The sequence below is a fragment of the Gouania willdenowi genome, chromosome 10, assembly GCF_900634775.1.
Source record: "Gouania willdenowi chromosome 10, fGouWil2.1, whole genome shotgun sequence".
NCBI lineage: Eukaryota > Metazoa > Chordata > Actinopteri > Blenniiformes > Gobiesocidae > Gouania > Gouania willdenowi.
The window spans coordinates 27,865,147-27,880,544 of record NC_041053.1 but is presented as its reverse complement, the minus strand read 5'-3'; the positions used below and the strand labels follow the sequence as shown (position 1 = coordinate 27,880,544).

General features: G+C 39.2%; 2 protein-coding genes across 6 annotated transcripts in view; both read left to right on the top strand.

Annotated features, from left to right (window-relative positions):
- LOC114470951 (matrix-remodeling-associated protein 5) overlaps positions 1–9,560 on the top strand; it is a 37,171-nt gene extending 27,611 nt beyond the window's left edge. For 2 of the 5 annotated variants that reach the window (XM_028459396.1, XM_028459394.1), the window contains exons 9-19: positions 21–297; positions 377–577; positions 694–1,212; positions 1,305–1,476; positions 1,922–2,188; positions 2,301–2,427; positions 2,674–2,754; positions 2,879–4,025; positions 4,823–7,334; positions 8,068–8,146; positions 9,406–9,560. In XM_028459396.1, the coding sequence (XP_028315197.1) occupies positions 21–297; positions 377–577; positions 694–1,212; positions 1,305–1,476; positions 1,922–2,188; positions 2,301–2,427; positions 2,674–2,754; positions 2,879–4,025; positions 4,823–5,376 (3,345 nt within the window). In that variant the 3' untranslated portion in view covers positions 5,377–7,334; positions 8,068–8,146; positions 9,406–9,560. Of the gene's footprint in view, positions 1–20; positions 298–376; positions 578–693; positions 1,213–1,304; positions 1,477–1,921; positions 2,189–2,300; positions 2,428–2,673; positions 2,755–2,878; positions 4,026–4,822; positions 7,434–8,067; positions 8,147–9,405 lie in introns of those variants that run through there. The other 3 variants (XM_028459398.1, XM_028459395.1, XM_028459397.1) reach the window with 3 other exon arrangements.
- Position 9,561: 1 nt separating this feature from the next.
- On the top strand, positions 9,562–14,770 carry rab33a (RAB33A, member RAS oncogene family). Its single transcript, XM_028459118.1, has 4 exons — positions 9,562–9,939; positions 11,379–11,519; positions 14,377–14,457; positions 14,546–14,770. Exons 1-4 carry the CDS (start codon positions 9,562–9,564, stop codon positions 14,768–14,770), a joined length of 825 nt encoding a protein of 274 aa, XP_028314919.1.
- Positions 14,771–15,398: the final 628 nt, after the last annotated feature.

Below are 15,398 nucleotides of genomic sequence, written 5' to 3'. Positions count from 1 at the left end.
CTACTTTGGGTTTTTTCCAGGCACAGCTTGATCGCATCACTCAGCTGGGAAGGATGGTGACGCCAAAACCTCGCAGTAGATACCATAATCATCCTCTCTTTACCCCGAAACCCAAACTGCTCCACTTGCATAGACCTTACACCCCGAGACCACCCCCTCCCACTGCCTCTTACACTGCTCAGCTCACACACCACACTAAGCAATTCTCTTCATCCTTCACTGGTTTTGATCCAACACCGTTCCCTCGCTACCTCAGCACCCTGGATGTTCAACATGGAGGTCGGTGGCTTGTCAGAGGTTAGTACTAAGAAGGAAGTGAAACTTACCATACCCGACCATTAAATGGCCATGACAGCAATTCTCTCCTGACTTGTAGAGGGAAAAATTGGCTCCCTACGTCCAACTGCTGCCCCTCCTTTCCCATGGTTTTTGGGAGGTGGAGGTGATGGGGGTAAACCCCGCATCACTACCATTACTTCTGCAAGTGTATCAGTGCTGGCAGAGAGTGATGTGTTCCTGCCCTGTAAAGCAACAGGACATCCTGAACCCAACATTGCATGGACCCAAGTCTCCACAGGTAAATGAGAAGGTAGATGGAGGGAAACTAAACCACATGAGAAATAAGGTGCTTTACATGAAACAAGAAATGTTGTTTATACTTTGCTTCCGTTCCTTATTTGTGTTTTCCCACAGGTGCGACAATCCCAGCAAATACAAAGCATAGTCTTCGTTTTGAGGTCTTCAACAATGGAACTTTAGTTCTTAGAAACATCCAGCTTCAGGACCGAGGACAGTACCTCTGCACAGCCCAGAACAGGTTTGGTTCAGACCGTATGGTCATCACCTTAGCAGTACAAACAGAGGCACCAAAAATTCAACAGCCTAAGTCAACAGAAATTGCAGTCTACGTTGGTAAAACAGTGACTCTTGAATGTCTTGCCTCGGGAAAGCCACCTGCCCAAATTTCCTGGATACTGCCTGACAGGACATTTGTTCGTGAAACTGGGACAATTCACACTTCCCTTTCTCCAATGTCTCTGCTTCAAAATGGGACCTTGCAGATCCATTCTGCTAATTTTTCAAGCAAAGGTGACTACAAATGCATTGCAAGCAACGCAGCAGGTGCAGATACAATCACTTATCATCTCCATGTGGCTGCTTTGCCTCCATCTATAAGTGAAGGAGCAACAGATACTGTTAACATTCCAGCAGGTATGATACAGACATTTAAATCTCTGTAACATGCAAAAAAGAGTAATCGTAAATATGAAATATGATATTGAGAGGAAATCCTGTCCCACCAGGCACGAGTATGTTCGTTCACTGTTCTGTGAAAGGCAAGCCGGAACCAGCCCTCAGATGGATGCTCCCGTCAGGCATCTATGTAAAACCGTCACAGTTTGTGGGACGCAGGCTGTTTGTATTCCCAAATGGAACGCTGTATGTGAAGAATGTTTTGCCCAATGATAGTGGAAGGTATGTGAGACAATCAGGGAACATCACTGAATAAATGTAGGAAGCAAAAACTGACCTGAAAATGACACACAAAGTTCACATTTTTCTTATATTGTTGCTCCCGTTTACCTCTTTTCAATGTGGAGTTCCACCATTATTTAGTGGATCAATATCTCTTGATTACGATACTTCTTATCATATACATTTATTTTGGAACATTCCTTGAATTTCAGTGATCATGTGTTGTTTTTAGAATTAGCAGCAACATATCCAACATATGTCAAAGTAAATAATGATAACATCTAAGTATTGAACTTATTATGTGAAGGACACACACCAAATAATAACAATATAAATGATTAATAATAATACAAATCTATGGATTGACTGAAAGTCTTGCAGTTGCCAAAACTTTTTCTCAAACGTTTTCAGAAGATTTATCTTAAGCTGCTGTCACTTTTGACAGGTATGAGTGTTTGGCCTCTAATACTGTGGGATTTGCCAAGAGAACTATTCAGCTGGAAGTAACCGCAGAATCCTCCACCCTCTCCCGCCAACAACCTCCCCCTCTTCCAATCCCTCCTGTCCACCGCCATACTACGCCATCCCGCCAACACACTGTCTCAGCTATGTATGGATCAGCGGTCTATCTCCACTGCCCCGAGTCTGCTAAATCCACTAGAGGGACCACCTGGCAGCTACCTTCAAAAATGGTCCTGGAGCATCGATACAGGTGATCAAAATTCCTGATTTAAGACGAATGGTTATGAAATCTTTCAGACAATTTAACACAATTATGGTGCCAATGAAATTAACCATGTGCCTTTTCTTTGTTTCTTTTTTAGTCCTGAGAGGCCTATAAAGGTTTTCCGTAACGGGACCTTGAGGATTCTTCAGCTAACAGAGAAGGATGGTGGAAATTATGTCTGTTTCTTTCAACGTCCCAATGGAGAGGACAAGGAGCTTTTTGAGGTTGGCCTCGTCAAATTTTGAAGCAGGTTTCCTCTTAAATAAACTGTGGATCCATTACATTGATGTTTCCCAACGTTTCTTGAGCCATGATGCACTCTGTGCCATGATTTTGTGCAGCACACAATACAATTCACAACAACAAATTTGCAGTTCTCTTGTTTATACATAATTGAACCACTGATGCTAATCTATAGTTTATCATTGCAATAATATATTGTTGATATTTATGTTTTCCTCTTACTCCAGGTGAAAGTTTTAATGACCCCTCCACGAATCGAACAAGTCAGGGCTGCCCAAACTAGTGTCACATTTGGAGACAATTTTCAGGTATGTTTCAGTGTCGAGTGTCATTTGAACGCTGGTGAGAAATAATACTCTGTAGTATTATTAAAACCAAGCTGTAAACTGGTTTGATTTTTGTTTTGTTTTTTACCTCTTATTATCTACCTAGGTGGACTGTGTAGCAACTGGCCTCCCTGACCCAGAGGTTTCCTGGAGTCTTCCTGATGGAACTTTGATTAACAACGCTCTTCAGTCAGATGACAGTGGCCATCGCAACCGTCGTTACATAATCTTTGGCAATGGAACTTTACTTCTACAGCAAATGGGCAAAAAGGATGAGGGTGACTACACTTGTTATGCAAAGAACCAACTTGGAAAAGATGAGAGAAAAGTGAGCATTAAAGTGGGACCCAATGCTCCAAAAATTGGGTATAAATCCCCATCGGTGGTAACAGTAAATCTGGGTCAATCAGTTCAACTGAGTTGTACGGCCACAGGTGACCCTACACCGAGAATATTATGGATCTCTCCACGACAGGAAGTAATACCAGCTTCATCAAACAAATTTCAGATCATGGAGGACGGATCATTAGTTTTGAAGAAAGTGACTCTAGCCGATGAAGGGAAATATGCCTGCGTGGCAAGGAATTCTGTTGGTGATGATGTTAAAAACATGGAAATTGAAGTTGAACCCCAGGAGCCTTATATCAATGAAAAGAAGTGGAAAAGTTCTCTAAAGGTTTTGGGTGTTTCTTATCAAACAGTCCTTCTTGATTGTAAAGTAGAAGGTAAACCTGAACCAAGGGTCTGGTGGGTGTCCCCATATGGTGTATCACTCACAGTACCATATCGGGGAGGTCGCTTTACAGTTCATCAAAATGGGAGCTTGGAGCTGAGGGGAGCAAGGAAAACTGATGAGGGGAAATACATGTGCAAAGCTCAAAACCCTTTAGGGGAAGCTTCACTTTTGGTTGAACTACAAGTTGCATCTATAGCTGAGAAACCTATCTTTGCCGTTCCCAACATTGAAATCATACCGATAAAGCAGGACGGCAAAGAAATGCTCCTTGAGTGCACTGCTCGTGGCAAGCCCAACCCAGAGCTTTCATGGGTTCTTCCAAACGGGACAATATTGTTGCCCGGTGTTAGACTACAACGCTTCAGACATCATTTTGGTAATGGAACTCTACAGATCTCACAACCAGCTCCAGCTGATAAAGGAGTGTACCGATGTATAGCAAGAAATGTCGCCGGACAAGCTGGGAAACAATATGCCCTGGAGGCAGGCAGAAAACCAGTTATCAGAGGATCAACAGGTAGGTGTTTGTATCTTGAATTGATGTTTTTGAATTTTTAGGTTTTATGCTGTACCTTGTGCTTGTGCCTTTCTATGTGGAGTTAAAATCACACTCCCTGTATGGACTTATACACATTTTTTTTTGTTTATATATTATCAAGAAGTCTTTAAAAAGGTAACCAGTTGAAGCCCTCCTATTTTGTTTTGGTGTGAATTAAGTTTCAAATTAAAATCTTCCAATCTTTTTTAACATTATCAACCACTTGAACTTTAAAGCTTACTTTTCTTAACTTTGGATTTTCTAAATAAAGAATATATATTGTATATCAAATAAGGGTTTTTTTGGGGGAGGAAGGTAAAGAAAATGCTAAAATGTCTAGGATATAACCAAAAAGCTTCAGATCAACTAAGAACAAGGAACAAGACACTTTGTTATGTTGCCAGTGTTGGCGTAAAGCTTGTAACCAGAGGGTTGCTGGTTTGAATCCACACTTGGCCATCACTGTGGGAACTTGATCAGATCCTATACTTAAACTTAACTCCTTCCAGGATTCTCTTGAAAAAGAGATTCTTAATCTCAATTAGACTATCCTGCTTAGGATAGATAATATCTATACATCTTCTCTGATCCAACTGTTGACTCACTCTGGCCACATCAGACATTAAGCTCAACGCTTTTCTGAATTGTAACATTTGGAAACACTGTTTATTCCTACTTTTGATTAACTTGTGAAAGACCTTGTGACTCGAAAGGTTGATGTTTGAATTTTTGATTGTTACACAAAATACTATAGTGATGCATCTCTCTTTTTTTAGGTGGAATGAAGATCACCTTTGGTCTCAATATCAACTTGCCTTGCAATGTGGATGGCTGGCCACAGGCATCAATCACATGGACTTTACCCAATGGAGTTGTTTTGGACAAACCTCAGACCATTGGTCGAATATCTTTCTTCGCTAACGGCACCCTGCACCTCCGACAGATTGCCACCTTTGACAAAGGAACATATACTTGCAAAGCTTCCAACCCTTTTGGATCATCAATTCTAACCTACCCGGTTTCAGTCATGGTGTTTCCTCCACGAATCACCAGTACACTGCCACCCATCACACGGGTGAACCGGGGATCAACAGTGACAATAAAGTGTGTAGCAACGGGAATTCCCAAACCAGATATTTCCTGGACCTTACCAGGACGAACCACACTGGTTCCCAATAACCGGTACACTGCACAGGGAGGGATTCATATGACAGGGGAAGGCAATCTGATCATACAGAATCCTGTGCTTATGAATTCTGGCATTTACAAATGCAATGCTAAAAACGCCCTCGGAACGGACTTTAAATCTACTTACCTCCAGGTTTTTTGAGTGATGGTGACAAAAGACTTGAACTGAAAAATCCTCAACACAGACTGACAATAGATATGGATTTTTTTACCTTCAGGATTTTAATACACTGTATGCAAGAATTATGCTCTGGAAGCAAATTCAGACTGACTGGACAGTGGCCTGTTATAAGAAGACCTTCATAGCAACAGTGCACCATTTGGGACTACTTTTAATTTTGGTCAGTTTTTCTTTCCAAGCTTTGCTGAAAAAAGAGGTGTCACAAACTAATGTGTAAAAGGCTTTTTCTTACACCTGAAGATGTAATATCTCTGCGATATTCAGTACTGTCCTTTTCATTTTAGTCAAATTTCTTTTGACGTGAGACTGCAGACATTGGATAATGTTGCATTTTTTTGATAGCCTAGTTTATGAACATGTTTCATGTTATATTGTAAATGTCTGTTTTGAGCAAGAACAACGTTTGCATGCTCTAAATGAAAAAACTAGAACAAACATTCGATAATAAATCAAATAGTTATCACTTGGTTTTGCCCTTTGATTTTCAAACTAAAGAAACTATCAGCACGATTTAAAATTGTTGTGTTACAAACGAATGCACCATATTTTATTAACTTTTAAGCTGTATCAGGTATCAAAAATGAAACAAATACACATATTGCTGCTTTTTAATGTGCTTCAGAAAGTTATTGTGTATCTATAAATATTCTGCATTAATTTGTTTCTTTTTCTATGGTGAGAGGGGCAAGTTCACAACAGATAGGTTGTGAATAATTTAAAGCACATACAAATATGTACAAAAATAATTTATTGTAAGTAACAGAAAATATAGGTTGGATTTTGTTGTATTTGAAGTCACGTCACCTTTATAATAAAGCCATTGGACTGAGTTTAAAATATGAAATGTTTTTTTCAGCTTCTATTAAAAATTACAGATTCTAGAGTCGACTAAGATACGGGATGGTACTTCACCAACTGAGGCCAGACAGTTATGATGATTAATGCCAAAATGATTGTGAAAAACAATAGAATGATCAAGAAGACGGTTTGATGGAGGAATAATCAACTGTGTCTGTTGCAGAAAAAGTTAAGTATGCAGTTATCGTTGTTATAGGCAGATCTTGAGTTTTTTCTAAAGGCCGGTGTCAAATCCTTTGAACCCTGTGTTTCCCAACCTGGGAGGAAGGTTTTTGCAGGCGAGAGTACCGGTACTTTTTACAGCACTTTAGTGTGTTAGAGTGTTTGCCGAATCTTTTTTTAGTTTTTGGAATTCATTTAGTCCAGAAACAAATAGACCTCTGTGCTCCACAACAATGCTCACGATAAGTGAGTGTCATTGTCTGTCAATGTATCGGAGATAGAAAGCTTCATCTTCATGTGCTGTTCATAAAATTATGTTCAACTCTGAATTTTATTTTATGTTTAAAATTGAGTCTGAAATGTTTTCCCCTTTGTGTGACCATTAGAAATCCACACCACACAGAAACACAAGCTCACTGATTTTGTTTGTTTTGTATGTGTACCTACCAACTACCGACACATTTAGTGATGCTAAATCTAGAAAAAAATAAATGGAGGAGCGATAACGACAAAGGTTCATTTGTCTGCTTCATGGGGCAAAAAGATTGTTTTGACTGTGTGTTTCGGTAAATAAATCCAAATCAGTGTTTCAGTATGTAAATCAGTGCTTTATTTCGGCGCTGGTTTGTGTTCACCAGAATCTGAACGTCCCACTGATAGTCGCTTTCACACAAATGGACCTTTTACTGAGGATGAAGAGAGTTTTGTCAGAGTGTTTGGCATTTGTGTGTGTGCGTGTGTGTGCGACTGTCAGGAATAGGCTGTGCCTGTGTTGATTGTTCTGCAGAGTGAGTGTTTGTCGAAGAAACATGATGAGAAAACGGCACAAACTTAGTTCTGCCTGCTTTTTAGTCTAATATCAAGAGAGGTGAAGCCTGTCTACATGTGAACGGGATTATGTGAGTGTATGTGTTTGTTTGTTTTTTTTCTGATAGTGTGTCACAACGGCAACAGCGAGACACCAAAACTCTGCAGCTTGAAATAATTGAGTTTGTGAAGTAAGCAGATCTTTTCTTTCTTTAATAGCATGACACTTTGTGTTTTTAGAAGAAGAAAAATACTGTAATCAAGCAGGAAGGCAGTGGAATATGGTGTGTAGAGGTCCAAAAAAACATTTTCAGTTCTCTAATCTTTATGGCAGGGGTGTCAAACTCCTTTTAGTTCAGGGGCCAAATACAGAGGACGCAGATATTGGGCAGGGAAAAAAGAACAAATTCAACATTATTGTGGTCTACTTTGCACTACAACATACACATATGTAAAGTATAAAAGGCACGGACAATATCCAAGCAATACATGACAGATATGTTTTTGAGAACTTGTTGGAATTTAGAAAATCTGAGTTCTTCTAACAATTTGCGGTTAGAAATCGTATTGTCATATTGGCGTGTGGAAAATTGCTCAGAACTGCTCAGGTGCCATGGTGCATAACACCTGTGGTCAGGTAACACAACAAACTTGTGTTTATTTGTATGATTCTCTTATCAAGGGGTATACTGACAAAAAACAGGCTCAGACACCCACACCAAATATATTTAAATCTATATGTTCATTGATTAGGAAGTCTAACAAGGTAGCCAAGAAATGAGAATCAAATAAGATGATAGATAATATTTTTTGTGTATGTTACAGCTGAATTAAGACATGGGTCAAAACTGACCCGCGAAAGAGATGGTATAACAGAAAGCTAACACAAGAGGAAGGACATACTGTAAGTATAGCATTATTTATTTCAGACTCTATTTGTGACCAGTATTGTAAATTAACTTTAGTAACTGAGAATGTAAATATAATTGACTTTCAGGGGGTAAAATAATAATCAGAATGTAATTGTAATTGGGGAACAGCCTACGCCACTGGGTACGAGTGGTATATTGTGATATTGTAGGGGCTGGGGGGCAGTGGCAAAGTTAATTTGTGCGCAGATGTTTTTTTTTTTTTTTTTTTAAGAATGTCATGACGATGACATGATTTATTTTTAATTTTAGACTGGCATGAAGTGTCAGTCTCTGTTTTGTCCTTCTATCTGCAGAGAGGCACTTTCTGCACGTAAATAGTCCAAATTAATTTTAATATAGAAAGTATAGAGCAGAGGTTCCCAACCTATTTCGGGTAGTGAGCCAGTTTTGATATCACAAATGTCTGGCGAACCCAGAGACATTTCTTTTTTTCTAGAATTAATTTTTAATAATGTTTACTAAAGTGTGTTAGAAATACAGAGTAGCTAGATTTAGTGCACCACCTCAGATATTTTTTATACAGCGTTTTATTTTAACTAGACTCATATTTGAGAAAGTTTAGGTAAATAGCACAGTTATTTGATATGTATTGTGTGTGATGTGTAGTTATAAAAATAGAGTTTTAATCAGTTTTTACCCATTTATTTATGGCAGTGGCTATCCGTATGGTAGCCGTATCAATATACTGACATTCTATCCGTACGCAGCACCCCTCATTGGCCAGTTTAGGTCACGTGACTAAGACAAAATCTAACCGCGATGTAGGGTTATAACCTAACCTAACCTAACCCTAAACCTAACCCTTAGACGCTACGTGCGTAAACGTACCAATAGCACCGTGGATCAGGGCAAATACTAACCCTTTATTTACCAATTACTAGACATGTCAGGCGACTCCACATGCAGTCTGGACCCCAAGGTTGAAAAACACTGGTATAAAGTATATAGAGCAATTGAGAATATGTAAATATCCCCAGAGTAAGTCAAATCATTTTTCAAACTTTTTCTTTTTTCCTTTTTCAAAAATATAATCTTGTATCGTTATCTTGATCTCAGTATCGTATATCGACTGGTAAACTTTATATATCGTCCCAACGCTATTTTTTTATTACTGATAAATTCTAATGTTTTGAGAATCTCTATTACTATATCTATCTACAGTATATAAGGGCTGATTTGTGTTAACACTTCCTTTGAATTGATACTATTCCGGTTTATGTTGTACTCATAGACAAACACATCCTCCTGTGGGGCTCATCCAGCGTCTGACGGCGCAGCATCATCATCATCATCATCCTTCATCATCATCATCATCATCCTTCATCATCATCATCATCATCATCCCTCTCCCTTCCTCCATCCGTTCAGAATACACGCTTTACGCATCATGACCAACGATTCCCAGGAGGAAGACACCCGTGAAGCAGGAGCAGGAGATGGGATCGCTGCTGGCACAGGGAGCGTCAGGAGAAGCGGGACTGACGACCATGTCACCATCCTGACATCGTCCATGGATGTGCACCGAGCCTCCCGGAGCCGAGCTAACAGCGGAGCAGCGCCGAGCGTTGTCACGTCCTCCCTGGAGCTCAGCAGCTCGAGCATCCACACGCGGATCTTTAAGATCATCGTCATCGGGGACTCCAACGTGGGGAAGACCTGCCTAACCTTCCGCTTCACGGGTGGGAGTTTCCCCGATGAGACAGGGGCCACCATCGGCGTGGATTTCAGGGAGAAGGCGGTGGAGTTCGAGGGGGAGACCGTGAAGGTAGGAGGAAGATCTACTCCATCAGGTCATTATGGCTAATAATAACAAAGAGCATCGTCTGTATTATCATAACAATCCATCACACTGAGGAACAACAACACACCAGCTTTTAGTTGAGATCATCTATTATTAGAAGCTGTCAATATATAGCATCATTGGCCTAAATCACGTGTCAAACTCATGGCCCAGGGGCCAAATCCATCCCTTTGGAGCATCCAATTCGGCCCGCAGGGGAAAGTAAAAAAATTACAGAGAAAACATGAATCATTGTGTAAATAAAATTCAACACTTCTGATGCAGTTATATCGCATGATTGCAGTCACTTTTAGTGTTAAATTGTGAGAAAAAAAACTCCTACAAAATCCTTCAATTTTCCTCAAATTATTTCATAGATAAATAGAAATTGGTCACAAAATCTAAGAAATTTAAAGTCAAGATCCTGTTCGGAGTTATATATATAAGTTATTGCTTGGATACATATTTTGCATTTTATGTTTACGTAGAAGTGCAATCTAGGGCACAATCATTTTGAAATTAGTCATTTTCCAGCATAAAAACTGTGGCCCTCTTTAGATTTACCTGCTCTATATTTGGCCCCTGAAGTAAAATGAGTTTGACACCCCTGGCCTAAATGCACACATCCTTATTGGATTTGTTACTTAATTAACTGCAGGGCTTATTCCTTTGTCATGGATTAGAATACAATAATTGGCAATGAACATATTACACTTTTTTTTTTTTTTTTAAATTTCTTTTAGGACATACTCATAAGCTCCACAAATACTCATGGAAGTAGCAAATTCAAGTATTTGCAGCTCTACTGATTTAAACCAACCTTGCTTGAAGATTGCCATCTTTGAAAGCAATTCAGCAACAACAGATTAAAGTCTTTAGATTACATCAGGAGAAGCAATTACTGCAAACTTTGTTATGACAGATTCACATGTGTGTCTGTTTGGATTGACTGAAGAACTGATTGAGATGTTGTGGAAACATGCACACCTCCCCCTCACTGAAACCACCACGGCAGATAAACACAGGACCATTCCCAGTGCTGTGCTCCCTTCCCCCTCCTCAGCATCAGTCTGTCTGCAACCTGCTGGTGCCCCTAATGCTGACTCACCAGCATCATCCACTATACTGCCCATTGTGTCATATAACACCCTGTTTCTTTGTAAAGCATCTTGTTGTCCTTGTCCTAGTACGTCCTTAAGGTTGGGGTGTGCACTTCTGGAGTAGGCCACAGAAGATTGTTTGAACCTCCTACCACTAGCATCCCATCAGTGTCATGGAATGTTGGATCAGATGTATAGTAACAGGTTTACTTTGTTTCAGACTCAGATTTTTTATCAATGCCTTGCACTTGTTGGTGTAAATGTATTTTAAGGAACGCTCGAATCAAATCTAACCAAAATCCTTACATGTGTGTTTTGCAACAGGTGCAGTTGTGGGACACGGCGGGCCAGGAACGTTTCCGAAAGTCAATGGTGGAACATTATTACCGTAACGTCCATGCAGTGGTGTTTGTCTATGATATGACCAAGATTTCTTCCTTTAATAACCTTCAGCTGTGGATAGAGGTTTGTAATGACACAAGTGGAATGATTCGGGTCTTAAACCCTTGTTAGGTTGAACTATTGGCTAATAATTTACTTAGATTATTTGGACCAAATCTCATTGGATGTTGCATTCCTAGCTGTGAAAGTTCCTGGAGGTGCTACGAAAGGCTGTCTTCATGAAAAAGGCAGATCATTCTTTGGTCTTTTCAACAAATGTCTTGTTGTTTAGCAAAATTACAGTAAATTGATTTAAGAGAACATTTCAGTAAAACTTAAATATTATTTAGGTTTAGTGGTTTGACGATAGTGCTTGTTTACGATATGTTACACAATACTGGTTTTGCAAGAACAATGCAATATTTTAAAAAGGAAAAACATATATATTATTATTATTCATTTGTTTTTAATCATATCAGAACAATCATAGAGAGAGTCATCATGTGTAATGATGTCAGAGATCTCATAATGCGAGTTATGGTCCCACCCTTATTGGGATCAGTGACTTTGGCTGTTAGAAATCACATACTAACATACTACTCACACTAAGTCTGACGTCAAAATGAGTATGTAGTGCGGTCTCATTTGATAAGATGGAAATATTGAGTATGGGAGAAATATCCAGATGTATACTATATCGGGAGATTTTTTAAGTATGCACGGTGGGCACACTAGTCATAGTCAACTGCCCCATGTTGCATTGTGAGCGTAAAATCGTCCTGGGACCGGCTTCAAGCTAAAAATCAAATATTCCCCTTTCAAAATAAAAGCATCTCTTGTTTTGAAGTTAACCAGAAGTTTTGTCAGTAGCACAATGGCGGATCTCCGAAAATCTCCAAAATGTCAACATGAAATGTGTTTCCGTGAGTTTTATGGATCAAATGACCACATGTTGATATTCTACTTGGTCACTTTCTTACTTAAAATGCTTTCAGAACTTTTAAAGGTGGCGAATCCACGGAGCTTTTTAGCCTCAGTGTGCTTTCGTTTTTGTCATTTTAGGTTCGAAATGCAACTTCAGTGGGAAAAGTAATTGTCCTAATCTTCCTAACCATACTTATAGTATATAGTAGACAGTATATACTCATTGAGTGTGTAGTGTATAGTATGTTAGTATGTGATTTCAAACACAGCCTTAGTCCGTCCTTGCTCTGGCCCATCCTACTTCCTATTTCCTTGGAGGGCCAACAAGCCTCTTTCATTAAGATGCAGATTAGAGTAAAAATGACTGAACTCAAGGAAGTTAGTACTTTTAGGCAACACAATTTATCAGTCACGTCTAGTCAGTTCTTGAGCAGCTATAACTAAATTATTGTTAGAAACAAAATACAGCCCAATGCAAAGAAGCATTTTAAACCAAATCCCAGAAGTAGAGTTTTAACCTTCCTCCAGAACAGTTTCAGCAAGCTGAATGACTATAATTTAATTCCACTTTCTGGGCCTTATTGATCAACTTGGTGATAAATATAGTTGTATGGTTGTTTAGCTGTGACGTGCTGTGAGCACTAGGGTTGGGTAGGCAGGACGTTGCAAATCGAGACCACCACTGTAAACACCAATGACAATTCCATATGTTTCTGCTGGCAAGTCTTAATTCAATTCAATTCAACTTTATTTGTACAGTGCAATTTACAACAAAGTCATCTCAATGCGCTTTTCAAAATATAAAATTCATAATAAGAAAGAAAAAACCCAACAAGATCCACATGAACAAGTATTTAGCCATCTAACAAAATCAACATCGTAAAACACTATTAAAGAAACATGAACAATTATTTAATATAGCCTCCATACTCTCCCAACAAGAAATATCTCATGAGACGACAGCGCATCCATTGTTTGTGTTGGAAACACAGAAACACGGAGAAAATGACAACAACAACAATTTTCTGATCTTAGCTTTGCTGAAGGTCTGGTAGCTCAGGTGTTGGTCTCCCATCTTTTAAAAGCTATTGTTTTTCCTCAAAATAAAGTTTCTTTATCGTCTCTAGTGCTGTCGTCCTGCCTGTAGTGTTATCCCTCCCATTAGCTAGAAACGCTCTATCAATTCACTAATGCACTGTGAATGTACAGTATGTATAGCATTTAGCATCGCGGTTACGTCCAAAGGCAGCATAGAGAGCAGCCTTTTTATGTAAATGGTTTTCATCTTGGGGAACTGACTGCACATGCACAAACACGTAAAAACACGCTATAGAAACAGAGGCAGAGCAGCGATGTGCTTTTGGAAGGGGGTGTGGCCTCCTCCTGCCTTAGAGCGGAGTGAGACTGTGCAGCGTCTCTGCCGTACCAGGAAATAGCGATGTTAAGTCATTTAGTCTATGAAAAGCACAAAATGCTGACACTTTCAAACTTATAGGTACTGTAGGCTATCGGAATTGGAAAAATAAATAATTTATAATTATATTATAATTAAAACAAATAATCAAAATATCAATTCACCCTTGGGTAGGCACTGCCTACCTTGCCTATCCTGACTGCACGTCACTGTTGTTTAGACACTATATTAAAGGTGCAGTCTGAGTTATAATTCCTCATGATGCTAGCTTAATCTAGCCTTTTTTGTTTCCCAGATTTGGAAATCATGCACTGCCTTATTAAATTCTACTGATATTTCACAGAAGTGTAATTCAAACATAAAGGGGTTTTTTTTTATTGCGACTGTAACTTATGCCTCTCATCCACACTTGCTCTGGAAGAGTTGAATTTGGTCATGAGTTAATGGTCAGCTGAAAGAATGACTCCAAAATGGCTTGTCCAACATTTATCAATTCTTTGGACAATTAAGAGTTTGTTCTTATAGATATGTCAATAAATCACTTACTGTACTTGTTGCTATTTCTGGTATTACTGAATGACTGTAATATCTGTTGTGTTCCAGGAGTGTAACGGCCATCGGGTGTCAGAATCAGTACCTCGAGTTTTAGTTGGAAACAAATGTGACCTCACAGACCAAATACAGGTTGGTGCAAAGGAAAGACTGTACAATGTTCAAATTGTTAGTTCACCCTGTGGGTCTTATTCAAGCACTCCTGCTTATTTTTTTTTAGGTGTCTTATAATATGGCCCTGCAGTTTGCAGATGCCCACAACATGATCCTATTTGAGACCTCAGCGAAAGACCCAGGAGAAAGCCATAAAATTGACACCATCTTCATGTCTTTGGCCTGCCGATTAAAGACACAGAAATCCCTGCTTTACAGAAATGTGGAGAGGGAGGACGGGAGAGTGCGGCTTTCACAAGAGACTGAGAAAAAGAGGAACTGTCCCTGTTGAGAAAAAATATAAATGAGTTGTACATGTCAAGGAAGAGGAAGAATAGAGTGGGCAAAAATGCTTTTAAAAATGAGTGCAAATTTACCAGTAAGCGAAGGAAAGCTGAGTCCAGAAGAGGCTAAATGGTCAGAAGGGATAAAACACAAGGTAAAATCACATGTAATGCATCAAATTGTTGCTCTTCAGGACAGGTTAAGAAATATAGATGGTGTTGCACGTTTATCAGCAATCCGGCAAAGAGTGACATTGCCTGTTTATCGTGGATTTTTCCCCCACTTCTTCAATCCCAGACACTCTTATGTGTAACTAACAGTACTTCCAGGTGGGTTTTGTTTTAACAACAAGTGCTTATATTTCTTTTCTTTTTTTGTCACATCAACATTCATCTGTAGTCGTTCTAACCAATGACTGTATCACTGCTTTTCCGTCTATTGCCTTAAAATTTTAAGCGGTCTCTTGGGCAAAGTAGCATAAATGTTTTCATATTTGAACTCTTTCAAGTCTATCAAACATATTCCCACTTCCAATTTCTTCAAATATTTTATATACATACATATTGTTACAGAATGGGTCAACATCAGAAATTAAAACTCCATTTCTTTATATAACTGCTTCTAATACAACACGC